The 27,911-nt window shown below is 41.5% G+C and overlaps 3 protein-coding genes and 1 long non-coding RNA gene across 11 annotated transcripts in view; 1 reads left to right on the forward strand and 3 right to left on the reverse strand.

The window, feature by feature from the left end:
• Positions 1-16,954, reverse strand: part of LOC126581888 (transcription initiation factor IIB-2-like) — a 34,367-nt gene extending 17,413 nt beyond the window's left edge. Inside the window, exons 1-2 of the mRNA XM_050245818.1 lie at positions 16,098-16,954; positions 14,998-15,696 (exon numbers count right to left, since the gene is read on the reverse strand). Coding sequence (XP_050101775.1) covers positions 15,560-15,696; positions 16,098-16,917 — 957 coding nt within the window. The 5' untranslated portion in view covers positions 16,918-16,954 and the 3' untranslated portion in view covers positions 14,998-15,559. The remainder of the gene's footprint in view (positions 1-14,997; positions 15,697-16,097) is intronic.
• On the forward strand, positions 2,197-3,299 carry LOC126581890 (uncharacterized). 2 transcript variants are annotated; one of them, XR_007609187.1, is made up of 4 exons: positions 2,197-2,247; positions 2,331-2,609; positions 2,693-2,790; positions 2,966-3,299. It is a non-coding gene; the product is annotated as an uncharacterized LOC126581890 (long non-coding RNA). The 2 variants fall into 2 exon arrangements; XR_007609186.1 differs by lacking the exon at positions 2,197-2,247 and having other exon boundaries at positions 2,263-2,609.
• Positions 16,955-17,727: 773 nt separating the features above from the next.
• On the reverse strand, positions 17,728-18,372 carry LOC126582555 (transcription initiation factor IIB-2-like). Its single transcript, XM_050246689.1, has one exon. The coding sequence runs from the start codon at positions 18,370-18,372 to the stop codon at positions 17,728-17,730; it is 645 nt and encodes a 214-aa protein (XP_050102646.1).
• Positions 18,373-19,800: 1,428 nt separating this feature from the next.
• LOC126582201 (uncharacterized) lies at positions 19,801-27,865 on the reverse strand. 7 transcript variants are annotated; one of them, XM_050246247.1, is made up of 11 exons: positions 27,600-27,865; positions 26,465-26,744; positions 24,548-26,263; positions 24,396-24,466; positions 24,007-24,257; positions 23,647-23,743; positions 21,947-23,511; positions 21,752-21,800; positions 21,404-21,645; positions 21,159-21,266; positions 19,801-20,731 (listed from the first exon to the last, which is right to left on the reverse strand). In XM_050246247.1, the coding sequence occupies exons 2-11, from the start codon at positions 26,616-26,618 to the stop codon at positions 20,503-20,505; spliced, it is 4,482 nt and encodes a 1,493-aa protein (XP_050102204.1). In that variant the 5' UTR covers positions 26,619-26,744; positions 27,600-27,865; the 3' UTR covers positions 19,801-20,502. The 7 variants fall into 7 exon arrangements, with proteins under 7 accessions (XP_050102204.1, XP_050102203.1, XP_050102199.1 ...); XM_050246246.1 differs by having other exon boundaries at positions 21,947-22,764; positions 22,831-23,511; positions 24,007-24,466; XM_050246242.1 differs by adding an exon at positions 26,853-26,935 and having other exon boundaries at positions 24,007-24,466.
• Positions 27,866-27,911: the final 46 nt, after the last annotated feature.

Below are 27,911 nucleotides of genomic sequence, written 5' to 3' on the forward strand. Positions count from 1 at the left end.
GACAAGCTTTATCTAAGGAAATCTGGCTCTCGAAGTTCTGAGAGTTGTGCCTCTTCGGTTTTCGAACAAGCAATCCCGTCGAGGATCTGACTCTCGAGATTCGGAAAGCGGTGCTACTCCGGTTTTTTAGAAAGTAATTATGTTGGGAGTCTTTTCTCGAATGTGAGTAAAGGTTGGACGTTCTTGCCAACCTGTCTTGCCGCAAAACACGGAGGTCGACACACATAGGGACTTTCCAGTTGTCAAGCAGTGGTGCTGTTCCTTTACCCTTATGGGTAATAGTAGGGTAGCTGGAACTTCGAAATTCTCGTGCCTAAACTTTGTCAGAGATCTTTGACAAAGTTATATGTGGTACCCGAGGAGTTGATGGTGCATATGGAGAGCGGTGATTGAACAGTAAGATTCACGTGCTTTCTACTTCACCAGAAATCTTCGACAGAGTGCCCGTAATTTCCGCAAAGCTGATTGTGCATGTGACAGGTGCTGACGAGGCTGAAAAAGCAGGTGCTTCTTCGATTTCTGAGATCGGCCCTCGTGGTCTCTGAGCAGCCCAGCTTTTGAGAAAGCAAACGCCTCTTCGATTTCTGAGATCGGCCCTCGTGGTCTCTGAGCAGCCCAGCTTTTGAGAAAGCAAATGCCTCTTCGATTTCTGAAGCTCCGTCGAGTGCAGATTTTTATAGAGGCTGACATTAAGTTCCACAGCACACTTGAATCTCTACCAGTAGAAGCTCATTTCTTGCACTTCTAAGATCTTGATTTGTCTGACCTCTTCCCTCTTCAACACATTTGAAAATGTCTGGACCCTCCGACCGTCGTTTTGACTTGAACCTTGGAGAAGAGACAGCCACGCCTTCTCCAGACAACATATGGCGCCCATCCTTCATATCCCCTACCGGTCCTCTTACCGTTGGGGATTCTGTGATGAAGAATGATATGACCGCTGCAGTGGTGGCCAGGAACCTTCTCACTCCCAAAGATAACAGACTACTTTCCAAACGGTCTGATGAGTTGGCTGTTAAGGACTCTTTGGCTCTTAGTGTTCAGTGTGCAGGTTCTGTGTCTAATATGGCCCAACGCCTATTTGCTAGAACCCGCCAAGTTGAATCATTGGCTGCTGAAGTGATGAGTCTCAAACAGGAGATTAGAGGGCTCAAGCATGAGAATAAGCAGTTGCACCGGCTCGCCCATGACTATGCTACAAACATGAAGAGGAAGCTTGACCAGATGAAGGAATCTGATGGTAAGGTTTTACTTGATCATCAGCGGTTTGTGGGTTTGTTCCAAAGGCATTTATTGCCTTCGTCCTCTGGGGCTGTACCTGGTAATGAAGCTTCAAATGATGAACCTCCAATGCCTCATCCTTCTGGGGTTTTGTCAAGTACTGAGGCTCCGGATAACCACCCTCCGGTGCTTTCTCTTTCTGGGGCTCTACCGACTGCTGAGACTTCCCCTAAGCAACCTTTGTGAAGGCTCCCTTTTGTTTGTTTATTTTGACTCATGTATATGTACATATTTGTGGCTTATCGAAAATATTAATAAATAAGCTTTGCTTCATTTCAACATATTGTGTTAAATACACCAAAGCCTTCTTCATAAAGTTCTTTGAATTTTTGCTTTTGTTGAAACCTGTATTGTTGAAGCTTTGTGAGTGAAGCATGTAGTTTGAGGTAGTGTTCCCTTAATTTCCCGAGTGAGGAAAACTTCTCGGTTGGAGACTTGAAAAATCCAAGTCACTGAGTAGTCACGAACTTTTGAGTACCAAGGCGTAGTAGCATATGGTGGGAGTCCCCCAAGTCTCTAGTCGAGGGAGTTGACGAATGAGGTGTCTTGCTAATAGTCCATGTCGTAAGTACCAAAACTTCATTCTTTTGTTTTCTAAGTGGTAGCCCCGGACTTTTTCTTCATAGATTTTGTTGATGAAGGTTGCTAGGCCCGAATAAGTGGAATTGCAGAAGGTGTAACCGTTGGTGCATTAACATCATAATGGAAGCATCACAATGATGGAAGCATCACAATGATGAAAGCATCATAATGATGAAAACACCATAATGATGAAACATCATAATGATGTTTCTTTGGTGGAATTGTTTTTCATTTCCCCTAACAACCGGAATTGTTTTTCAACATAACACCATCATCTGTAGGTCGAATCACAAAGTTGTATTCATGAAAGTTGTTCGTTAATTCCTTAACTACAACATATCCAAATTAGAGAGCCATCGGAGCAGTACAACTCCAGAAATCCAGGTATGATGAGTGACTGTTTATCATTTGTCTGTCAACCCGTCAGATTTGTTGTGAGCTTTGAAACTCTATTTTCTCTTGCTCAGATCAGCATGCTTTCTTCATTGAAGTTGTTCCTCAGCTTGTGAACTACAACATATCCAAATTTGAGATCCCTCGGAGCTGTATAACTCAAGAAACTCAGGTATGATGAATGACTGGTTATTATTTTTCTGTCAACCCGTCAGATTTGTTGTGAGCTTCGAAACTCCATTTTATCTTGTTCAGATCGGTATGCTTTCTTCATTGAAGTTGTTCCTCAGCTTGTGAACTACAACATATCCAAATTGGAGATCCCTCGGAGCTGTATAACTCAAGAAACTCAGGTATGATGAATGACTGGTTATTATTTTTCTGTCAACCCGTCAGATTTGTTGTGAGCTTCGAAACTCCATTTTCTCTTGTTCAGATCGGTATGCTTTCTTCATTGAAGTTGTTCCTCAGCTTGTGAACTACAACATATCCAAATTTGAGATCCCTCGGAGCTGTATAACTCAAGAAATTCAGGTATGATGAATGACTGGTTATTATTTGTCTGTCAACCCGTCAGATTTGTTGTGAGCTTCGAAACTCCATTTTCTCTTGTTCAGATCGGTATGCTTTCTTCATTGAAGTTGTTCCTCATCGACTCTTTCATAACATATCAAAAATTCAGGATGAACTAACGGTTAAATATTTCCAGATCTTCGAAACATCACAACAGCTTCGAAATCTGCAAGAAGCCGACTATCATGTTTGGAGCTTCAACACTTTAATTTCCGTCGCTCAAACAGAAATGGTTCCTTCTTGAAAGTTGTTCATATGCTCAAGAACTATAGGGTGTCCAAAATTCAGCTTCATTGGAGAAGAGCAGAGGTTGCAGAAATTTGATAGATGAAAGGAGGCGGAAGAGGGAGAGAGAGAAAAAGTCTCTTGGGTTGGATTTCTATTTTGGGGCAGATTCCAATTTTTGTAGCACCTTCATTATTGATGAATTGCTTGTACTTTTGTCCATTATGAAATTTGGGACTTTGGCTTGTTGTTGGATCTATTATAATATGTTTGGGAACATATATAAGTGAATAAATAAGAAGGAAAATTTTGGGCCCTTGTGGGTGTAAAACAAAAAATGTTTATGTTTACCCAAGTGTTTTTGTACAAGTTCAAGGGCATCTTGGGTTTTGTGAACAAAATTTGTTTATTTGGAGCAAGGTTTTGTGTTGAAGCTTTGTAGGTGAAGCTTTGGTGTTGAAGCTTTGTGGGTGAAGCTTTGGAGGTGAAGCTTTTCGGGTGAAGCTTGTTGGGTGAAGCTTTTTAGGTGAAGCTTTGTGGGTGAAGCTTTTTAGGTGAAGCTTTTCGGGTGAAGCTTTTTGGGTGAAGCTTTTTAGGTGAAGCTTTGATGGTGAAGCTTTTTGGGTGAAGCTTTTTAGGTGAAGCTTTTTGGGTGAAGCTTTTTAGGTGAAGCTTTGATGGTGAAGCTTTTTGGGTGAAGCTTTTTAGGTGAAGCTTTGTGGGTGAAGCTTTGGAGGTGAAGCTTTTCGGGTGAAGCTTTTTGGATGAAGTTGTTTTTTTTTTTTTTTTTTTTTTTTTTTTGGCGCTTGACACGGTCTTCATTTGCTTGTTTTGTAGTGACTGTGGAAGACAGATTGCTTTCTGATTGAGAAGGGTTCCGGCATCGCTTGCTATGAATGTAAAAAAGTGAGGGCTGAGTTGGCTAAATTACCTCTTTATTGAATTCATTGCCAAATGGCCTTCATTACATAGGATGCCGAACGGCTATAGCTCAACACTTGTACATCGTGAGTCTATTTGTAGTAGTACTTCAAGTGATCAGCGTTCCATGGATGGCCAAGGGTCTTGCCATCGGAGCTTCTAAGTGTGTAAGAGCCAGGGCGACTGATGCCAATGACTTCATACGGTCCATCCCAGTTTGGACTAAGTGTGCCTTCACTCGGGACTCTGTCGCAGAGTAATCTTTTCTTTAAGACCCAGTCTCCTATTTTGAAAGAACGAGGCTTGACCCTAGAGTCATAATAGTTGGAGATGCGCTGCTTGTAGGCGACATTCCTCAAGTGAGCTTGGTTTCTGTGTTCCTCGACTAAATCCAAGTTGAGGGTGAGTTGTTTGTCATTTTCACTTTGAATGTAGTTCTGGACTCGGAATGTTGCTTGCTCGAGCTCAACAGGGACAACCGCCTCTGTGCCAAAGGCAAGTGAGAATGGAGTTTCTCCTGTTGAAGTCCGATATGAAGTGCGATATGACCAAAGAACTTGGGGTACAAATTCTGGCCAACAGCCTTTAGCTTTGTCCAAGCTGGTTTTCAAAGTGCGTTTGATTATTTTGTTGATGGCCTCAACTTGTCCATTAGACTGGGGATGAGCTGGAGAGGCAAAGCATAAGTTGATGTTGAACTTAGAGCAGAACAACCTGAACTTCTTGTTGTCAAACTGTCGCCCATTGTCAGTGACTATCGCATTGGGAATGCCGAATCTACAAAGGATGTTCTTCCACACGAAGTCTTCTATCTTTGCCTCAGTAATGGTTGCCAAGGGTTCTACTTCGGCCCACTTTGTGAAGTAGTCCACTGCAACGACTGCGTAACAGACTTTGCCCTTCCCTGCCGGCATTGGGCCGATCAAATCAAGTCCCCACTGGGCGAAGGGCCAAGGGCTGATCATAGGAGTAAGAGGCTCTGGAGGGGAATGAGGAATAGCCGCATATCGTTGACATTTGTCACATGAGCGGGATACTTTGATGGCATCCTGGTGGAGTGTTGGCCAGTAATATCCTTGGCGAAAAGTCTTGTGTGCTAGGGACCGAGATCCAGCATGATCTCCACAGACTCCCTCATGTATTTCCCGAAGGACGATTTCCGCCTCGGCAGGCGTAAGACACCTTAAGTATGGCAGGCTAAAACCTCGCTTATAGAGTTGATCATTGATGATCAGGTAGCGAGTAGACTTGTATCGAATTTGCTTAGCCTGGACTTTATCATTTGGGAGGGTGCCATGAGCAAGGAAATTATAGATCGGGGTGATCCAACTATCCCCCCGTTGTAAGTTGCATACTTCTGCGGCCATGGTGCTTGGTGTTGCCAACAGTTCGACATGAATTTTTCTTCCAATCTTGTCTTCCACAGCTGAGGCGAGGCGAGCCAGGGCGTCTGCATGACTGTTTGCCGCTCGAGGAACTTGGGTGATCTGGTAGTGGAAGTGCTTGAGCAAAAGTTGTGTTTGCGCAAGATATGCTGCCATGGAGCTGTCCTTGGCATCAAAGTTGTTGGTAACCTGGTTGACCACTAATTGGGAGTCACTGAAAATATCAATTTGTTTAACCCCGAGGTGTTTGGCCAAACGTAATCCTGCTAGAAGGGCTTCATACTCGGCCTCATTGTTTGATGCCTTGAATTTGAAACGAAGAGCATACTCCATTGCTACTTTGTCGGGCGTAGTCAAGACTAGTCCCGCTCCACAGCCCTGTTGGTTGGATGAGCCATCAACATACAGACTCCATGCTGAGGTCGTTGATTCTACTTTCTGAGCTTCCGATGGTAATGAAGCTACTGCTTCAGATGTAGAAGCAATGTCAACAGGATATGTGAAGTCGGCGATGAAATCTGCTACTGCTTGGCCCTTCTCAGCTGGCTTTGGTTGGTAGGAGATGTCAAACTCACCCAACGCTATTGCCCATTTGATCATTCGCCCTGAAGTGTCAGGACTTTGGAGTATCTGTCGAAGAGGATAATTGGTAAGCACGATGATGGAGTGCGCTTGGAAGTAAGGGCGGAGTTTTCGAGCAGACATGACCAATGCCAGAGCCAATTTCTCAATGTTAGAGTACCGTGTCTCCGCATCTTGTAAGGCTTTGCTAGCGTAGTAGACAGGTCGCTCAATATTCCCATACTTTCGAATGAGAACGGAACTTACGGCTGAAGCTGATACCGATAGGTAGATAATGAGAATGTCTCCTACCTCGGGCTTGGAGAGTAGAGGGGCTTTACTCATGTACTCCTTGAGGTTTTTGAATGCCTCGGCACATTCATCAGTCCATGTAATGTACTTCCTACTTCCCTTAAGTGCTTTAAAAAAGGGAGCACATTTGTCTGTGGCCTTAGAAATGAACCTGGTTAAGGCTGCCACCTTGCCAGTAAGGCTCTGGATGTCCTTTGAAGTTACCGGTTCCTTCATGTCGAGGATTGCTTTGATCTTCTCGGGATTAGCTTCAATGCCTCGTTGGCTAATCATGAAACCTAAGAATTTGCCAGAGCCTACGCCGAAGGCACATTTATTGGGGTTTAACCTCATTCGATACCTCTTCAAAATAGTGAAAGTTTCATATAGGTTGGTGATGTGTTGGTCAGCATGTTTGCTCTTGACTAACATATCATCAACGTAAACTTCCATGCTCTTCCCAATCTGCTCGGCGAACATTGAGTTGACTAGTCTCTGATAAGTCGCTCCTGCATTCTTTAGGCCGAAAGGCATGACTTTGTAGCAGTATAGTCCTCTGTCGGTAGTGAAGGCTGTGTGTTCTTGATCCGAAGGGTTCATGAGGATTTGGTTGTATCCTGAGTAAGCATCCATGAAGCTCAGGAGTTCACACCCGGCCGTAGAGTCTATAAGTCTGTCAATAAGAGGAAGAGGGAAGCTATCTTTCGGACACCCTTTGTTTAGGTCGGTGTAGTCAACACACATTCTCCACAAGACCTTTTGAAGCAAAAGACTTTCTTTGGTCGGATTTTTCTTAACAAGGACCACATTTGCTACCCATGTCGGGTAATTGACTTCGCGGACAAAGCCTATGCCTTTGAGTTTTTCAACTTCTGCTTTCATTGCCTCGTATCGTTCAGCGTCATAAGATCTTCGCTTCTGTCTCACCGGCTTGATCTTGGGGTCAATACTCAAACGATGACAGATGACATCGGGAGAGATGCCTGGCATGTCCTCGTATGACCAGGCGAAGACTTCAGTGTTCTCTTTCAAAAAAGATATCAATGCTAACCGAAGGGGTGGTGACAATGTGGTGCCAATCTTCACCATGCGATCTGGATAATCTCTTGAGATAGGTACCTTCTCCAACTCTTCAGCAGGTTGGGCTTGCTGGGTGAAAGAGTCATCTCGAGGATCATCGGGTTGATTGTTGCTATCAGGAAGATCCAAGTTCGCTTCATCTAGGCTGGTCTTTGTGACTTGGTCATGTACAGACAGGGTTTCCTTGGGTCCGGGCAAGTGTTGTTGCTTAACTGAAGTGTTGTAACATGATCGTGCACTAAGCTGATCTCCTCTGATGTAGCCGTTGCCATGGAGGGTTGGAAATTTCATCAACAGCATATGCGTGGATACCATAGCCTTGAGATCATTGATGCCTGTGCGCCCAAAGATGACATTGTATGCCGTTGGGCAGTCAACCACTAGGAAGTTAGTGGTAATGGTAGCCGTGTAAGGGCCTGTACCAATAGTAAAGGGTAAATGTATGCTCCCTAAGGGTTGCACGATATCACCGGAGAAGCTTATCAGAGGAGAAATCGAGCGATCGAGCAAGTGTTCAGCTACACTGAGTGCCCTGAAAGCTTCGGCAAACATGATATTGACCGAAGCCCCTGTGTCTACGAGGATTCGTCGAACATCAAAGTTGGCTATGTGAGCCTCCACGATCAATGGGTCGTTATGAGGGTAGATGATGCCTCTTTCTTCCTCAGGGTAGAAACATATCGGATCCCAGTTAGGCTTTTGATACTTCCCTCCCCTGATGTCTTCCACGTGAAACACTTGGTGACCAGGCCTCAGAATTCGTTCACTGTTTTTCATGGCCCTATTGGAAGATTCAGATATGGGTGTGCCGCCGCTTATGGAATATATGACATTCACCTGGCGTTGGTTACGGTTATCCCTTTGAGGGTGAAGGAGGAATTGATCAATTTTTCCTTCTCGTGCCAAAGCTTCAATACGATCACGGAGGATGATACATTTCTCGCTATCATGGCCGTTATGCTCATGGTAGCAACAAAACATGCCCGCGTTATTCGGGGGCGTGTAATCTGGGTGCCTCGGCTTTGGCTTTGGTATCAGGTGAGCTATGCTGGGGTAAATGGCCGCGCATGTGGCATTCAAGGGCGTGTATGTCTCATACCTTGGGGTAGGGGGTATCTTGACGCGGGTTTGACCCACTGCATTGACTGCCTGGGGGCGAGCGTTATTGTGGCGATACCCTTGGTTATCGGGATAGTGTCCCTTACTCTTTTTACTGAAATGAGAGTGGTGAGGATGGAAATCCTTCCTCTTGCCTTGAAATTGATATGTCTGTTGATTCGGCGAAGCATTATGCAAGGCATGGGGAGGTGCCACTGCTGTTTGGAAAGTCGAGGTCTTCTCATTTAGGTGAGTCTGGCTTCCACCTCCCACTTGTTGATAAAGGATGGTTGTAGGGGGTTTCTCCTGATATGTCTTTGCCTCGGCGGAGGCATGGTTATAAGCCTGCGCCATCACCTCAGAGTAAGTCTTCCAAGTATTGGCATTGATCATGTATTTAAATAAACAATCACGTAGGCCTGCTGTGAAGGCTTTGAGGGCAGTCTTGTCGTCTGCCTCGGCACACCGGGAGTATTCATGGCTGAAGCGGCCAGCATACATACGTAATGACTCGTCTGGCTTCTGGCGGATAGTGTACAGGTCATCTGCAGAGTGCAAGCGATCGGTTTGGAAAATGTGTTGGGAAACAAATAGTTTCCTCAATTCCTCAAATGAGTCTACCGTCTCAGGTGTAAGACGACAATACCAATTTAGAGCTCCGCCAGAGAGGGTGGAGGGGAAGAGAAGACATCGCTCTTCGTCGGTGTGCATCCGGTATGCCATGGTGGACTCAAAGAGGTTAAGGTGCTCAATCGGGTCCTCTTTTCCAGTATAAAGTTGCAAGCCAAGCTTTTGCTTTGTCTTTGCTTGAAGGGGGGTGTTGAGGATCCTCCTTGTAAGAGGGCCAGGCCTGGGTTGGTTCCAGTCAGGTATTTCAGCCTGACGTTCAGCCTTCAACTTGTTTACTTCCTCAAGAAGTTGTAGGACAAGGGGGTCCTGAGCGGAGTTATGTGTCACTGGAGCTTTCTTTCGTAAATCTCCATCTCCTCTTGGAATTAGGAAGGTTTGATCAAGGGGATGTGATTTTTCCCTGGACTCGCTGTACTGGCTTCCAGGGTATGTCTGTCGGAACACCTCTGAGTCCCCTGTACCCTCATGTCTCTCTGGGACTTGTTGCCCCTTCCCCAAATTGGTGGCCGGCTTGGGCCGTGGCAGGGGACCGAGTCTCTCAGAAATCCTTGGGTCATTAATCTTTGAGCTTATATGGATGGAATTCTCTCAACGTTGCTTCAGGAAATCCCGACAATCGCGAAAGACGGCTTTCGATCCTTCTGCCCCTTCAGCAAAGAGGTGTCTCCCTCCACTTCTCATGGTTCGGGTCGAAGCAACTGGGTTAAGAGAAGCCTCATGTTGATTATCAAGTCGAGGGGTAATCTGTTCCCTATCAGGGATATCTATGTCGAATGCATGTGACCCTCCATGTTGGAGGGCACCCAGTTGATGGTTGACTTCCACGGGGGCAACAAGCTCGCGTGTCTGAGCTTGCCTAGCTTCGTGGAGTGTCTCGAAGAGCTTCTCATATTGCTCCTGGAGGACCTCATTCCTCATTGCTATTTTGTTGTTCTGAGCTTCCAACTCATCGACTTTAGCTTGAAGAATAACTCGTTTTCCTTCCTTCTTTCGTTGTTTCGCACTATGTGCAAGGGGGATGTCATTCTGTGTGCTGTGGCTTCCTTCGCTTCCCATGCTGGAGAGGGATGCCTGGTCAAAAGAAAGTGTACGAATGATAGAAACCAGCTTGACACAGCTGAAGAGAGTAGGAATAAGTGTCGTTTCCCACAGACGGCGCCAAATGTTGATGCACAAAATCAGCGAAGACTTTGGTACAACAGAAAGTGTCAGGTTTTGTGACCTTCGCTTGGTTGCTTGGTTGCTTCAATCACTAGTGAGGATAAGTACGTAAATGAATAGAGACAGAGAAGCAAACACAGGATGTACGTGGTTCACCCAGATTGGCTACGTCCACGGAGTAGAGGAGTTCTTATTAGTAGTGAAGGGCTTACACAAGTACAAAGGATCAAGCTCTCAATTTAGTGAGTTCTTGTGAATGATTTAACACAAAATGGCATTAGGCAATATTGTGGGGGGATGACCCCTATTTATAGAAAAACTTGTAGCTTTGTCACATTGACATGTGTCATGTTATGATTGGTTCTTGATGTTGACACGTGCTGCGCTCTGATTGGCTTCTAATCTTGACACGTGTCGAGTAGTGATTGGCCTCCTGGTCGGAGGGGAACTCTTCTGGGTCCTTGACAGTATAGCGTTGGCCGGTGCTCGGTAGTTTCGGGATTGGTCAAGTATGGTACAAACACAGACCATTAGTGAGGTATCTATCTATCCATTTTAAATTTTGTTTATACAAAGTTTTCCTTCTAATTTTTTGTTGATACAACAATGATTGATTTATGAATACTTGACTACATTTTATGAATGAGTTTAACAACCAAACTTAACTTTTTCTGCTTAAAGCATTGAATTTTTGCTTTTGGTTTTTTTGTTGTTGCTTTGATTGTGGTCATCAAAATTTGTTGTATGTTTGTGTATAGATGTATGTGCAAGTATATGTATCAATATATACCTAAGTATATATCTAAATATATGTATAGCTATCTGTATAGCTATATGTATATGTGTGCATATATGCCTGTGTATGTACATATGTATGTATGCATCTTTGTTTGTATGTACATGTATATGTAATGGAATAAAAGGTATTGTTGTTTTTTTATTATCTTTATTGTTTGAGTGAGGAATGTAAAGTTTATACAAATTGCTTCCTGATGATGTTTATGACTGGTTTCTGTCAATTGGTGTATCTTTCCCAACTTTGGTTTAACTTAATAGTAACAATTTTCTCCAACTTGAAACCCTTTCCACGAAGAAAACTCCCAAATCTTCAGCTAGACCATAAGATAAAGTGAGAGCCTTCCATTATTGTGCTTTGCAAAAAGAAAAATTGTGGAAACTGGAAAGGTATTTAAATTCCCCTCGAGACTAAGTAATCGAATCAGCGTCCAAGCTGATGCAATTGCCAATTAGCCAGTCTTCTTTTCTTACAAATTCCACCACTAAATATTTACCACTACATGTTTCCTTTAACTTTCTTATTTTACAAAAGTTTGAAAAGAAAAACAAACACAATTTAATAATTCAATTGAAATAATACAAAGTCTTTGCTTTTTGTATAAAGCTTACGCTCATGCACTCATCGATTATAATTGGTTATTTTTTTTCAAATGTCATATAAACTAATATACCTTTTTTTGGAATTTTTAGGCCATTTCAACACTTCACTGCCTTTCTAATAAGTTGCATTCGACAAAAAAATTATTCCAGGGTTTCTTAAAAAACACAGAAAAAGGGTTGATCTGGAAAACAATATTCTGAGGAGTTTTCTTTCAAATAAAGGGAACGACCTACGCTCTCTTCTCTATGTGTCATTTTCAAGATGACTAATAAATATAATAATTGGGCCCTCCAATCTATAATATTTTGGATGAAGAAAATGTTGTGAACTTTAAGCAATCTTTTACCATATTTAGTGCCTTTGATTTTGAACATGATCAAACAATGGACTGATATTTTTGATATGATAGCAATAAAATGAATGAGATTGCCATAATTGACCACATTTTATTGTGTGTACATGATTGAGCACGTTGAATTCTCAAAGTTTGCAGTTAACCACAACTCCATGTTAGTGAGTTTCATATACTCTTTTAATAGTTCACATAAGCTTTTACAAGAAACACAACATGTTTTTTGGCATAATTAGATTGTCATCCTTGAATAGGATGCGTTTCTCATTCAAACCAGGTGTATAAGATTGAATATTGAATTTGATCATGTAATTTGTGGTGCTCCATTGCACATAGCCAGTAAGCTTCATTAAAGGTGTCACACATATTTTTAAATTATTTAGTTAACTATTTGAGTTTGCTCTTGCTCTTTGTGAATTAAGGGACTACACTGTCTTGATATTTTTGTTTTTCAAATATTTTTATTCCCTTTGCTTATAGGTAAACAAAATTGAAGCTCCTTTTTAAGTTTATTGTTTTTAAATTTGAGAGTTTAGGCTGTTTAGTTTACTGTTGAGTTCACTGTTAAGGTCAAATTTGTGTCTTTATAAATAAAGGGGTTGCACTGTGCTCATTGTGTGTTTCTTCGTACTTTCCCACTAATTGCTTCTCACCAAATCACCTTCAGGTCTTTTTCCATTTGACATCATTCGAATATCTCTATGTTGCTAGGTTGTTTTTCCATTTCTTGGTTGCTTCTGTATTTGTGTGATGCACTTTTTAATTTTATTTTTCATATGCATGCAGATCCAACACAAGCATACAGATCAAACCTTTCATTCACACAGAAGCCACCAAATCAACCATTACTGACGTATTTGTCTATCCATTTTAAAATTTTGTTAAGTTTTCTTAACTTTTATAAAAACAAAATTACATCTCTATACTCTGTTTGAAACTTTCTAACAACCAGTATGGACAGCAGGTTTAGATGTCTATTTTTTGTTTTTAGGAATGGTATTTTTTCATTTAACTCAACTTACTATGCATCACAGACTATTACATCACAATAGATCTCTTTGTTCCATCCTTTCTCAATGTTCTGCTACAAAGTTTTTTGACTTGGTCAATTTAGAAAGTTGGAGGGTTGTACACCTCATTTGCTTTGTGCTAATTTTAGTTCTCATCTGTTTTTCTCATTCTGACAATCTTATTTTGAATGTATACTTATTTGATTTGTGGCTTTTGTGTGGTATGTTGTGTAATCCTCACCATCATTGGCAACAATTCCCTCATCAATAAGCTTTGGGATGCTAAATCCAAGCACCAAGAGTGCAGCTGCTGCCGGGCAGAAGGCAGCGCGCTTGATCGCCTTCTACTCGGCAATGTCCAGGGCCCATCCAAGACTCTGATCAGCAAGAACACAAGTGATCTGATCCCCATTTGATCCGTTAATCTCTTTGATAAGCTCCTTGAACTTTCCGGGCATAACCTGCATGATTGCTGCAGAAAACTTCCCTGGTATTTTCCTATCTTCCAAGGATTCTAACCCATCAGAAACAAATACATGATGAATTTTACTCCCTATTTCATCCTCCACTGCCAGTGCATTTTTCATTTGCATGTGAACATGCTCTGTATCTACAAACGTGACCTCGATGCCGTGATTTACAAGGCATCTTGAAAGCTCAAACAAAGGAATTACATGGCCTTGTGCTGGATAAGGAATCACCAAAACATGTAGATTGACCATTTCTCCCTCTTTTATTTTCTTTGCTAGTTTTTTCTTTTGAACACAACGATATCTAAAGTAGCTTAATTTATAGGAAGAAAAATTCAAACTTAGGTGTAAGGAGACAGACACACTACCTTGATTAACTGATCTAACTCACATATGTTGTTGAAATTCAATCTCAAGTTTGTATCACTTTTATAGAGAGGTTGGATGTATGGACCAAAACATCAAGAATTTGTCTTGATATTAGTTGGAATCAACAACAAAACTAAACCTAATCTTTCGACCAAAAAAAACTAAACCTAATCACTACCATTTTCTATTGTTGCATCATTGTCCTTGTTAATGGTAATTAAATTCATTATTGTCCTTTTCTTTTGTTGTTACTTTACTGGTTTACATACTTTTTGAATTATGCTGAGGTATGCTGTGGATTTATTTGTTTTCTTCCCTTTTTTTTTCTATCTAAATTGCCATCTCTTCCTAATGAATTTATTTATTTTTAGTTACGCCCCCTGGAACTCGATTTTAATCTCGCTTTACTTCCTATAATTCAAAAGTCGTCACTTTACTCCCTGAAATTCAAAGTTTGCTTCACTTAGCCTCTGAAAGTTGATTTTGTTTCCATTTTGCCCCTTAAAACTTAATAGTCATCTCTATAAAACTTAAAATTGGCTCAACATTGCCTTAAATTTGTTAATTTCTTATGTGGGTTTGATTTGAGGCCGCCAGGCTAATCAATTTCTTTTTTATTTTTATCATCTCTTCAATTTCTTTTAAACTTAACATTCTCCGATTGCTCAATGTCAACGCATAATGAAGATTTACAATCGAATTTATTGCACATGTGACATAGTCTTATTGTGTGTTGGGTCTCAAATACGTTTTAGGAGGCAAACTATAAGTTTTAGGGAGAAGAGAGTTCACAAGTCAAAGTGAAACGAATTTTGAGTTTCAAAGAGTAAAGTGATGATTTTTGAGTGACAGGAATAGAGTGAGATCAAAATAGAGTTTCAGGAAGCGTAGCTAAGAATAAGCCCTTTTCATATGCTAGTGGAATTATTGAAAGCTTGAACTTTTGAAACGGGGCTTGGGACATACTTTTGAAACTCTGGGTTGGTTCCCGGAAACTGTTTGGGCCAACAGAAACTGGGATGGCATGGTGGGGATTAGCTATGCTCCAAATCCACTCCCTTCCCATCTCGTCTTCTGACGCAGCGAGAAACGGGATAGAAATGTCAACAAATGTCAAATTCGATAAAGAGAGAAAAAGAATTTCTCCACTTCGAGAAAGTCTCACATTGATTAATAATACGTAGAAGAATCAAATTGCAACTCCTCCAAACTTGACCTTTCTGTAGGTTTCAAACCCTATCTCTACTGGAAAATGGAGGTCGAATTAACAAAGGATACTTACGAAAAAAGTCCTCCTTAAATCATTCTTTCGGACGCGCACTTGACCGACCAACAAATATTCAAAGCTGACTTGTTGCCTCTTCTTGCCGAAAGTTGTTCTTGAACTCGTGTGTTTTCCTTCTTCGTATTTAGTTTTTCTAATCCAAGATTACAACCATTTTTTAGTTAATTCACAATTTTAAGTTTTGTAACTCTGTTCCTCCAAAATTCCTTTCCCTCTTTGGTGTCAAACGATGTGCAACCCACACCAGTAATTGCATTCAAAAGCACACCGATTTGTGAGGAGGAAAAGAATGTTTGAAGAACAAGTTGGCATAAGCGATCATGCCACAAATTTCAGACACCAGTTCAAAATCTGACTTCAAAATTTGACAATTAGTCAAATCATAATCCCACAACTAGTTGAGAGGGGAAAGCCAAATTAATCATCCCAGCGAACTCCATATATAAGCTGGAAGGATCAGGAATTAGGAATTGCAGTGTTGTGCCTTAGACGTTCAAGGAGTGATAAGTTTCTTGAGGTCCTCCAACCTGCAAAACCAGGTTGGTATTATCTGTGAAGCATAGGGATAAATATCCTTGTATGTCTTTTTAGTTGTCCCTACAGCAACACCATCAGCTGCTTTTGAGACTTCTGCAGATCCACATAGTTTATATCAAATCCATGCAGACAAATCAAGGATGATTAATTAGGATGATTGTAAGATGGATTACAGAAATAATCAAATATACAGACCTAATTAATCTCAAAGTACAACAAAAACCGACATTTATTAATCAACGGGGAGATGTTATTAGCACTGTACAAAAATCATAATGTTCTACTCCCTAATGAAACGATAAGGAAGGTATCGAATCCTGAATCTCTAGCCTAGTCTAACCATCGTCCTACCCATCTTCCCCCGTAATTAAGTTCAATATATGCTTCTTAATTACTAAGATTAAGAAGTTAATCATATATAAATTAAAGATCCATGCAAGCTTAATTGCTATAAAACATGCATAAATAAGCATACTAGAAAGAGTTTAAAATACCTTGAACAGAACAGTTATTCCCATTAGAAAGCTGAACTACCATGTACATAACCGCTGCCACAACAGAATTAGGGTTTCTCCTAATATCAAAATTTGCCAAATTCTTCAGGGCTCCTTCCACAGCCTTCTTATCTTTACTACTCATACCAAGATTCGAGCAATGTCGCGGCCAAAGGTCCATGGCGCTTTTGATCTTGGAAGCAATCCCTAGTCTTCTCTTCAACTCTTCTTTCATCTTGCTGATTTCTTTTTTAGATGGCCCATTGGCAACCATGGTGATATCCTTTAGTGTTCGCGTATTTTGGCTTTCTTCAAACGCAAGCAAGAGGCAAGCAGCCATTATGGGGTTAGAATTTCTCCCCTTACAGAAGTTCTTATCATCGGCCTTCTTGTATAAACCTTTGGCATGATCCAGTATGCATTTCGGAACGCCTTCGTATATGTCTAGCCGGTCGGCCATCTCTTCGAGGTACTTGAAAGGTTTTAGGAGAGAATTGCTAGGGTTTACAGCCCTATTGGTCCATTTATTAGGAGGAAAATTACCATTGGCATCAGTACCCTTCTTGTTGTTTTTCTTCTTTTCTTTGAATATACAAGTGGAAAGAACACCATTATCCAGCAACGGATCGGAGGCTTTCCCGACGCGAGTCCGGTCTTCTTCAGGGTTCTGATCGGCAAAATTTCGCCACTCGGCGGTTTCATCGATGTAGCGGGCTTCGAGGATCAAACCACAGACGGTGCAGATTGTGTCACCCGACCTGTGGTCGGACACGACGTCTGTCTCTTGCTTGCAGTCCCTACAGAACTCTTTAGCTTCCATGATTTTCAGAGAGAGAGAGAGAGAGATTTGCGGAATAACTTATGTTTTGTATTGTGGGATGTAGAGCCAGGGTATGCCATATTTATAGAGAAAAAGCTTCAGTTAACCGACTACAATGTGACCGACTATTTCAAATTCAAATACTACACGGCGTGCAGTACACGCAAAGGGAAAAGGATTCCTAAAGGTGTAGAACCGTGTCGACTGGGGTCCACATTCCACGAGGCAGAAAGGATCAGGATCCTCTCCTGAGCATGGAAAGGATCCTCCTGACCAGGCCCATCAGGCCATTTAGTTTTTTATTCAACGGCTATAATTATTATAACTTTAGAGGAACCTCCTATTTATAGCCGTTGGATAAAAAATAAACGGTCAGATGGGCTTGGTCAGGAGGATCCTCTCCATCTGCCCAGGAGAGGACCCTGGTCCAGGCAGAAATACATGGACGCAAGAGAACAAATAATACCGTCCGATACTTCACGTATTACAAAACAAATAGTTAAAAAAAAATTGTTCAAATATTCACTATTATGATAATTGTGGTTTTTCGGCATATTGAAAAAAAAATTAACATAAAAAATTGGCAGTCTTGTTCTCCTGGACCAGGAAAACTCACGATCAACCCCCGCTGGATTAAATCTAACGGTGAAGCAAAAATTATTATTTAAAAATATTTCCCTTTCGCTTGCACTTACTCTCCCCACATCAATCGTTAGCACTTTCTCAAAATCTCAATTAAATACATCTTTAACTTCAATTTCTTAGTGAAAATTACAACAAAACTCTGTAAAATATAAACTAATCCAAATATCAAACTCTAACACGGATCTCTAGCTCTTTCTCCAAGACTTTTACCATTTTGTTAATTTCTTTCCTAGAAGGTCCGTTGGCAGCCTTGGCGATTTCTTTGGGTGTTCGCGAGTTATTGTTTTCTTGGCAAGCAAGAAAGAGGCAAGCGGCCACCATAACCTCAAACTTTCTCCCCCTACTAAACTTTCTCCCACTACGAATCTTCTTATCAACGGCCTTCTTGTATAACACTTCAGCATCATGTAGAACCTCATCGGGAAGGCCATGTTTGTCTAGCCAACAAGCCATGGATTCGAGGTATTTGGTAGCTTTTGCGAGAGACTTTTGGGGGTTTGACACTGCGTTGTTCAACTGGTTACTAGGTGGAGCAATGCCATCGACATTATCCTTCTTCTTGTTTTGCTTCCTTTCTTTGGAGTTACAAGTGGTAAGAACACCATTATCCAGCAAAGGATCCAAGGAAGCGCCCACGCGACTTCGGTCTTCCCCGGGGTTCTGATCATGAAACTTTCGCCGCTTGGGGGTGACATCGACGCAGTGGTCTCCAAGAACCAAACCACAGTCGGTGCAGACTGTGTCACCCGACTGGTGGTCGATCACAACTTCTCTGGGTTCCTTGCAATCCACACAGAACTCAATTTCCATGATTTTTCAGAGAGAGAGAGAGAGAGAGAGTGTGTGTGTGTGTGTGTGTGTGTGTGTGAGAGAGAGAGAGAGAGAGAGAGAGAGAGAGAGAGAGGCATTAGCTAGCTTTAGTTGTGGTAGTGAATGTGCATACTGTGCAGTTACTAGTTTATGTTTTACAGTGCGAGAATTTGGGGTTACGATTAAGAAGACTAGCCAGCCTGGATGTGCGATATTTATAGGAGCAAATGAAGTTTATATTTATCCCAAAACTTTCCTAACAAGTATAATAAAGGAGGTCCTTACATTACACCTTCATTTGTTCTCACTGGGACCCACTACTGCCACATAGACAGTTGAAGGAAGACCCTTGGATTCTTTGACAAAGCTAGAAAGTTAGTGGGCTGAGGATATTTGTCCTGTGGCTTTCATTGGGCCACGTCACCATTGACTAACAGCCACAAGAAGTAAACCTTCCCCTTCCTCCTGAAGGTTTGATTTGATACTTGCTCGTGCAGGTCTGATACTTCCTCAGGAAGTAACCTTCCTCATGAAGGTTGATTGGTATTGATTCTCCGATTACTGTTCTTCTAAGTTTGCCCCAGTAAAACTCACTTACCTAAATCTTCCAGTTGAATCACCAATTACTGCATCAAAAGTGGAAACAAAACATGTTCCTACGTGATTTTTAATTGGACCAAAAATGCCATTTTTAAAAGAGACTTTCTCCCGAACAAATTAAGCTTGAGAGAAACTCCGTCATTTGCTCTTACAGTTTAAATTTGGATTAAAATATCGGTCTAAAATGATTGTTTGTATGTAATGTAAGAGCAAATGTATGGCTGCAAAGAACACTGCCCCAGGAATTATCCATCCCCAATTCCATGAGCAATCTAGGTCTGGCTAACCAGGACAAGGACAGGGACCTTGGTGATTCAGGTCCCATATTCCACGTGGCAAAAATCCCATGTTCCAAGCCCACGTGGACAACAGAAAATGATGGTGAAAACTATAGTGCTTTTCCAGAAAAACAAACACCAAATCCGTGATGTTGTCAGCTGTCAAGTAACACCACAGAATTTTATCATCATTTTTGTCAAAAGAATCAAAAAATAAATAAAAAAACTTCGGTGGATCATGAACGGATCAGATGCTGCTCTGCTGATGCAGACAGACAACGAAAGTACTTATCGGATCCCATGAATTCCAAACCCCTTTTTGTCCTATCAAATGAAGCATTTCCTTGTCTTTTACTCCATTTGGAGGGGACACAGAATCAATGTCTTGAATCTGAAACCTTGTACTTTTCAAGACGACAACAAAAGACAAACAAACGGTTTTCAAAGTTCCAATGGAGTTGGAAGCTTCGGTAACCTTTTCAGATAGATCTTATGTGCTCCCCCTTACAAAAATCCAAAGGCAAACGTTCCAGCATTTACACGTGACCAATCAGAAAAAAACAAAGGATATTATCATTAATGGCAGGAATAAAATAAAAAATAAAAACTCACCCATGTTTTTGGAGGTGGAGTGTTTGCAGAGTAAGCAAAGCATCTGTTGGATCATAAAATTACAACCTTCATAATATTATTCAATTTTTCCTAACTAACTTAACTGTTTTTCATCTTCAACATCCCAACTCTCTCTTCTGGGTTCGGCCAGCACAGCTTCATGCAGAAACGACCTGTTAAAAGGGCGAAAAACGCGGAGGAGGGGAAAAAGAGAGGAAATACGATAGTGACAGTGCTCGTAGCTACTGGATATTCTTGTATAAATTAGGTATGGCTAGATTAAAAACTAATTTATGCAACAACTTAGGGCCACTAAGAGACACATTCATACCAACGACCATCCTCCTGCTGCTTCAGGCACTCTACCTATTCTCCTTTGCAACTTCTTCAAAATATACAAGAGAACAATATGTACTTTCCCAAAAATGACAACAATAGGTGTTGGTTCAAAAATGAACGAGCAGCTTTCCTTACTTGGGGTTGACTTCCTGCATTCCATTTTTTCAATCTTCTTTCTTCTGTGCTAGGCTAGCATATGTGTCAGTAAAAAGTGATCATAAACAGGTGCATGAGCGGGATCTGGAATGCAAATGGATGAAAAGGGGAGAGCATTCAGGGGGAAGGAGCAATCAATTCATAATCATAGTGACAGACAATGAACACCCTCTGGTAGATGTCTTGGCAGCGGCTGTCCAGTGACATATCGTTGGGGGAATGGTTTTGGTGCAGTTGGAACTGTACCGGATGAAGAAGTGGTCCCAGACGTAGCTGTTTGGGGGATATGGAACCTGGCAAACCGGTTGATGACCGAAAATCTTTCCAACTCCTGGCATTCTAGTCTTAAGTCTAAAATTGAAACCTTGTCTAACCTGCATCATTAAAAGACATCATGATACAAAAGAAATTGAACTAGATGGCCGAATTCTGACAGATTTGCAAGGCATAATTCTAAGGATTACCCAATTTTCGCACTTTCTAAAAGACATGTAGTTCTGAATTCAAAAGAACCTTTTTTTTACCATTGGGAACAGGGTAAGTAGCTGATTTCTGACAATAACTAATATATGTGACTATACCAAAATTTGGAAAAATGTATGAGTACCCCCCATGTAAACTTCTAGCAGAGTTGCAGATCTGGTTATTAAGGAAAAAGCATACTCAACTGAGCCTTAGTCCAACTGCTTACGGTCAGTTGCAAGAAACATTTTTCTACCTTTTGTTCCCGAATAAGACTGAATGAGAGTGTAGTTACTAGAAATGTCAAAAACAATTCCTGAACAAAAAACTTTGGCATACCTCAGTAGGTCATTTTCCAGCTTCTTCGATCTATTAGTGAAATCTTCCACAGCTTTTGATAAATACTGCATTTCAGTATTTTCAGAAACTTTAGGCTTTTCCCCAATCCTACAAAACAATTGCAGAGAAATTAATTCTTAGAAGGCCAAACCTCGAACCATACAACTTGAAGCACAAGAACTTTTTATAAACTTCAAATTTACAATCTCTCTGGTTCTCTCAAAAAACCATGAAACGTGACTTACGTATTACTGTCGTTCAGTGGCGCATCAGTACTGCTGCTGCAGGTCAGGGTGCACGCATCCCCTAATGATAATTTAGCAACAAAATATGTCACACTATCATAGTACAAAGCAGCGTCTGCTGAGAGAATGGATGCTGGTGCAGGGCCGAGCAATTGCTGCAGAAACTGTGTTGTGAAGATAAGCCTTCTCTTAGATCGAAGGATTGGACGTCCATCTTCAATCATTTCAAACTCATGTCCAACCTGCCATTAAAAATGAATAATACATAAACACCTGGATCCAAAGTACCTGGGATTTTTTTTAAAGTAGAATGAATTGCTGGTGTGACCCATTTAACTAGAAGCTCACTTTCTCAGTCAGCCGATTGCATGACAAGGCCCATTCTTGCTCTGCCAGACTGCATAAAAAATGCAATCCAAAAGTTAACGAACCAGCATAAACGACCTGAGGATTAGCTGTGCACTTTCGTGAACAAAGGAATACCTCATCTTCTACATGCCAAATTTGACATAAAGAAAATAAACGGGGAGCAATAGTAAATACCTGACATCTTGAACCCTTTTGGAACCTTCTGTCACTTTGTGCCATGGTAGAAGCTCTGATGTTTCAATTTTGCGTTTCTTTGGTCTCACGATCGCCATAGTTTCATCAATGACTTCTGAAGGTAACACATAAGGGGCTACAAAGGGTTCGCTTGTTACCAAATTGGTAGCTGTACTTGGCCATACTCTGTTAGCCTCAGAAGCATCTATCTGTTCCACAGAAGAATGTATGTTTAGGCTTTGCGAAGGCTTCACAAGCGAGGTCTGCCCTGCAGAAGACCTAGCAAGCCTTGCATCATACGTTGGTTGCATCTGCCCATTTCTGAAGGTCCCATACTGTTTAAACCAGTTCGATGCCATGCTTAGATTGGGCTGAGAAGTTTCAGCATAATTAGGTAACACATCATTGCCAATAGATGGACTCTGAGAATCACTTTCACCAAATGCAACCATGCCTTGGGCTTGGAAGGCAGATTCTGAAGAAGTTTTTACACTTAGACCTTCTCTTGCATCCGTCAGGAAATTTGTTGCGTTGGAATTTCCAAGTGGCGATAACTTGTGAGCTGATGGAGAATTCAGTTCACCATCCTTGTTATGACCATAAATTGACTGCTGTCCTGCCATAGCAGTTACCTGTTGTACATCCAGATCCCTCCTACTTGGATCAGCCTCTTCATTCTTCGTACCCTGCACTTGGTGCAGCCGGGAGTGGTCATGACGAAATCCATGTGAATGTTTTAAAGCATGGCCAAGAAATCCAAGATTTCTTGCAGAGGGAGCCAGGCCATTGCTGTCACTATGATGTATTCCACCAAGATCCTGCAGGTGCGAATGATTCAACAATGTACCAGAGGCAAAATCACTAGGATCGGAGACATTCCTTACCCCTGTCTGTGAAGCATCAAACATCCTCTCTTCCTCCTGTTTCTCTTGTGCAGAATTGAATCCTTGTAAACTCGTATGGGAATGGCCAAATTCAGATGACCTATATCCACTGTCCTGGGTATTTAGACCATTTAGCTCCTTTGAAGCCAACGAAGTAGTTTCCATGCCAGAAAGATGTTGCTGGCTTTGGTTATTTGTCCACAAACTCTGCGGCTTCACTGATACTCCACCCCGTGCAGGCATGCCTGACATAAAAGGAGGCTGAGAAACTGGAACAGCTTCAAGAACAGGGAATTGTTGACCACCAGAGTTGACAAAAATTTGCTGAGAAGTATCTTGAGATAGAGCAAGGTTGGAAGGTGCATGCTTTGCAGAAGAACCAGGTAATGTTGTTTGATTAGATGGACCAGGTACATTAAACAGATGTTGTGTTTGAAGCTGATTCCTTGAAAATGTAGGACTGGATGTGCTTTCTGCAATAGAGTTTCCATGCTTATAAGACGTAGGGCTGCTCGATTGTCCCCCGATACCAAATTTATCATCCCAACGGGATCTCGGTGATGATTCATGTGATTGGGGCAAAGGTTGAGAAGGGGACAGAGTGGACCAGGTCTGATTTTTCCCTCTTAAATTAGAATCCATTTGCATTTGATTTGGATTACTAGCTGGATGGATCATACCCTGAGAAGAGAAAAGAGTGTTTGAAATGGATTGTCGTTGAGATGGAGAAGCCAATTTCAAAGCAAAACCTTGAGAAGCAGAAGACTGATTGTAGATATGAGAAACAGAAGCTCCAGGAGTTTTTGCCTCAGTTACCTCAGATAGTGGGTTAAATCCAGGATGGCCAAACTGTGCGATAGAACTATTCTCCTTCAACTGATCAACCCTGCTAAGAAGATGAAGTATATTTTGACTGTTGTGGTTAAGCCATCTAAAGATTCCACGAGAATATACAAAATAGAAGAGAGAATGTTTAATGCCCATATACTACCATACATAAGGTAAATAATAAGGAAGGCTGCAGAGAGAATGTTTAATTTCATATGCTAACGAATGCGAATACGTATGGAAAATAATAAGGAAGGCTGCAGAGAGAATGTTTAATGTTCATTAGTATTCAAAAGAAATATTAGCCATTCGGAACTTTCAATCCCTCATTATTCTTAAGCAAACTACCTTGTTTGTGCAGTCAAACGCATGCCGCTAGAATCCTCTGATTTCCGGCCATACGAGTTGTCCCTCTGGTAGCAATTTTGCTGCTGCTCATATGTTCCACCTTCCCTCCCATAAGAGTTTTGCATAACATGAGAGCTGTTACTCATTTGATGATGTTTTTCTCCAATGCCCTCATTATCCTCCTTGTTGCTAGATATAAAATGTTTCCCGTAATCAAGCTTATTATTATCTTGGACTTGGTGACTGGTTTCCTGATGGACATTAGTCATGTGTGAATTTTGCAGGGAATGAAAGTTAAAAATATTGGAATTTTCTCTGTTCCTAAGAATATTCTCTGAACCAAAATGTACTTGCTCCAATTGTCCAGTTGATCTGGAAAATGAAGTTACCCTGGAATCACCATCCCTATTCCACATATGGTTCTCAGAGTTCCTATTGTACATGCCTTCGTTAATATCACCTGTTCAACAATCACCCACAATATCAGGGAAACGAAAATTAGCATCATTTCCATTAGAGGATTGAAAATGAACATTCTTACCTTCTGGTTTACTGCTTTGACTGGTCCATGTGTTGTCCAAACGCATATGTGGCTGAACCTGTTGAGAGTTACGATCCAACCACTCGCTAGAACTTTTGGGAGACTTCTGAATGGATTCATGAGATTCATCCTGGTGAAACCCTTCTCGATGCTCAGGTGTGAATTGGATGCCTGGCTGTGGAAAGCCAGGGAAGCTAGAACTAACACTTGAGTCATTAAGCATGGGAAAAGGTTTTGAACTTAAGGAAGAGACACTCTGCAGATTGTTATCAGCCCAACTTCCTTGGTTCTCATTGTCCACGATGTTTGAAGGCTGATTACCAGTTGACAGCTCGGTATTCTGAAAAGTCAATCCACTCCACTCCTCCTGTTGGCCGGTATCACTACTAGAAGCTTCTGCTACAGCAGACTGCATAAGCGCGCTCCAGCTTCCACTTTGGAGAGAAGGAAATGAACTTTCGAATGCATTTCCAAAGCCTCCAGCCCCAATATCACTCTGCTTTCCCATAGACGAATCCCAAGTACTATCATCCATGTCAAACAAAATCTTCTCTTCCATTGGATCAAGGGGAACCAAACCCTGGGAAGGGCCATGCTGCATTGTTTTTTGCTGGAAGATTCCCGGCCAGCCAGCTTGATCTTGCTTTCCACTGAGCTCCTGTGGTGATGTATTTGTTTGCAAGGTATCCCCTTGTTGGAGGTTACCCAATGTGGATCCACAATTTGAACCTTGAGTAATAACTTGTCCAAATACATTTTTTCCCTGAAAGCCTTGTTGGGATACAAACGCCCCTTGAGGTGAGCAAACCTGGTCCGGAGAAGCAGTCGTACAATGAGCACCTACAAATGAGTTATTGAAGGCTGATGGCTGCATAGCAGGCTTCTGCATTTGATCATTAGCCTTGGCCAACAAATTTTCAGAATCATGAGACATCACCGGAAGATGGGAATACTGATTCATAGTCCCTCTTCCACTAGCAACAGGAGTACCATATAAAGATGCATCAAACTGCTGAGGAGCAAGACCCATTGAGCTCAAAGTTTGACCTTGCTCTTGAGAAAAAATAACTCTATTAGAAACATTTTGTCCTCCCAGAGATCCACCCCTCTGCACCCAGTTCATAAACATTTGTGGCGTATCATTAACGGGTGTTCCATTGATTAGAGGTGAAAACTGAACCCCTGAAGTCTGCTTATTAATTGCAGAGAGCTGATTTACTGCATTATGTTGCCTTGCATCACCGAACTGTTGTAGTTGCTGCTGCCTCTGAAGTTCTTGCAGTTTCTTAAACATCAGGTGCTGCTGCAACATCTGCATGTCATTGTACCCAGACTGCTGCATCGAGTGAATCTGTGGAATGCCTTGTTGTTGTCCCCTCACAAGTTGTGGCTGCCTTCCAACAAAGTTAAACTCACTGGAAGCTTCAGTAATTTCAGACCTTTCTGAATTGGTTGTCAAAGTGGGACTATCGCACGATGCATTTTCTTGCTCTGATTGAAGGATAGATAAGCCTCTCGAAGTTAAAGCAAGTGGAACCAAAACTGAGCTATCATCGAAAAACTGGCTTTCCTGCAAATCCTGCCATCCAAGCATAAACCCATTCGTCTCCAGATGTTGGTTTCTAGTTTGAATATGGGACAATTCCGGTTTCTGAGCCAACTGTTTATATGTTTTATCAAAACTCAAAGACTCACCGCCCCGTCCTCTCCCAAAATCTGCAAATGCCACAACAGATACATTAGGGCATTCAAAAACACAAACTTGGTATTTTACATTATGCAACTGTCCTGGGGGAAAATTCAAAGATTTATCCACTATTTGGGAAACAAAAAGCAAATTCCAATGCAGTCATGACAACCAAAACATAGAACTTATAAAGCAATCAAGAAGAACAAAGAAAATGAAGCCACTTGTACCTAGTTGTTGCACATTACTTGTCTCTCTTTGTTTTCCATGCCATTGATTATAAATATCAACAGGCCAATTATTGTCTGCAACTTGAGATTGACGGGAATAGTTGTCTTGTTCATAAAAATTGTGGATCCTGCCTTCAATTTCGTTACCAGGCATTAAATTCCCAGGCACCAAATTTCTCAGCTAATTGTTTCTGTGAAAAAGAGCTACGACTGTTTATGAGACCATTATGCATAAGATACCCTGATCCCTGCAATTCTGCCAGGCATTCTCCAACTTGTCCTGCATATTTCATTGGACAAATTGAGATTAGAAGCACTGACAGACAGTTTTGACAAAATATCAATTAATACAGCTGGTAAAATGTCGAAAATTTAATCATGGAAAAACCTCGAAAATACAGCTACATCAGATTTCAAACTCAAGCCGGTCTCATTTATGGAGAACCGCTAAAACAGTTTGCCAATTGGAACCTACGACAGCAAAGTTACAAATTCCAATCATGTGTCAAACAACTAGTATTATTCAGTTGTTTGCAAATATAACTTCTGAGAGAGAGAGAGAGAGAGAGAGAGAGAGAGAGAGAGAGATACACATATTAGGGGCTTGGGTGCCCAGCTACAAAATTCAAACTTTCCTAAATTCTTTGAAATGAAAAAAGTTTCAAACTTTTCGATATTCACAGTAATTTACGAATTTACAACTCTTATGAGAGTATTTGAGCTAATACCAAAAGATGGGAAAGAAAATAAACCCCCGAAATTGCAAATTCAGCAGAAACTTAAGCTTAATGCGAACTCAGGATTTCGAAAAACAAATCAAAGGCTAAACAAAAAGCACTTAAACACTATCATTAAGCAACAGAAACCAAAATTAAATCACAAGCAAAACTCAAACTTTACACTCAAAAACCCTAAAAAATCCAACAAAATCTCCACCCACAATCAATGAAACCTCAATTCTCCCAAAACTACTAACAAACCACCTGAATTTAACAATTTCCGAGGTAATTCGACTAAAATTAGAAACAGAAAACCTCAGCGGCTCCAACTCTAATGTCTCACTCTTACAAGCTAAAGCAACAGAGTGTGAACACAGAAGGGCAAACCAGCAAAAAGCGGAGAGTTGGGAGCTCACAGTGTGATCCCAATCCAGGGGAATTAGGGTTCTTCAAGAGCGCGGACGGTACGGCGTCGTTTCTGCTTCTTTTGCAGCTCCCAATTCACACCTCAGTTGTTTAAGCTCCAAAACGGCGTCGCAAATGGCTCCTTCTATCTCTCCGGCACTGAACTTTCTCTCTCTAGGACCAGAGGAGTGAGAAACCGCAATCCATTTTTCGGACCCGAAGTCGACGATAAAGCGATCCAACCAAAACACCGCTCCGAGAAATATGTTTTCCAACAAACGCACAGAGTCTCGGAAGAAAACGCTGCCTCAGGCTCGGACTCC

This window comes from Malus sylvestris, chromosome 9 (assembly GCF_916048215.2).
Source record: "Malus sylvestris chromosome 9, drMalSylv7.2, whole genome shotgun sequence".
In the NCBI taxonomy this organism is placed as follows: Eukaryota; Viridiplantae; Streptophyta; class Magnoliopsida; order Rosales; family Rosaceae; genus Malus; species Malus sylvestris.

Coding starts and splice junctions, on each gene's coding strand:
- LOC126582555 (XM_050246689.1), bottom strand. CDS start 18,372: ATGGAAATTGAGTTCTGTGTGGATTGCAAGGAACCCAGAGAAGTTGTG.
- LOC126582201 (XM_050246241.1), bottom strand. CDS start 26,618: ATGCCTGGTAACGAAATTGAAGGCAGGATCCACAATTTTTATGAACAA. Junction 21,801..21,946: donor AAAAGGGTTCAAGATGTCAG/GTATTTACTATT, acceptor TTTTTTATGCAG/TCTGGCAGAGCAAGAATGGG. Junction 21,267..21,403: donor CCACTGAACGACAGTAATAC/GTAAGTCACGTT, acceptor ATTGTTTTGTAG/GATTGGGGAAAAGCCTAAAG.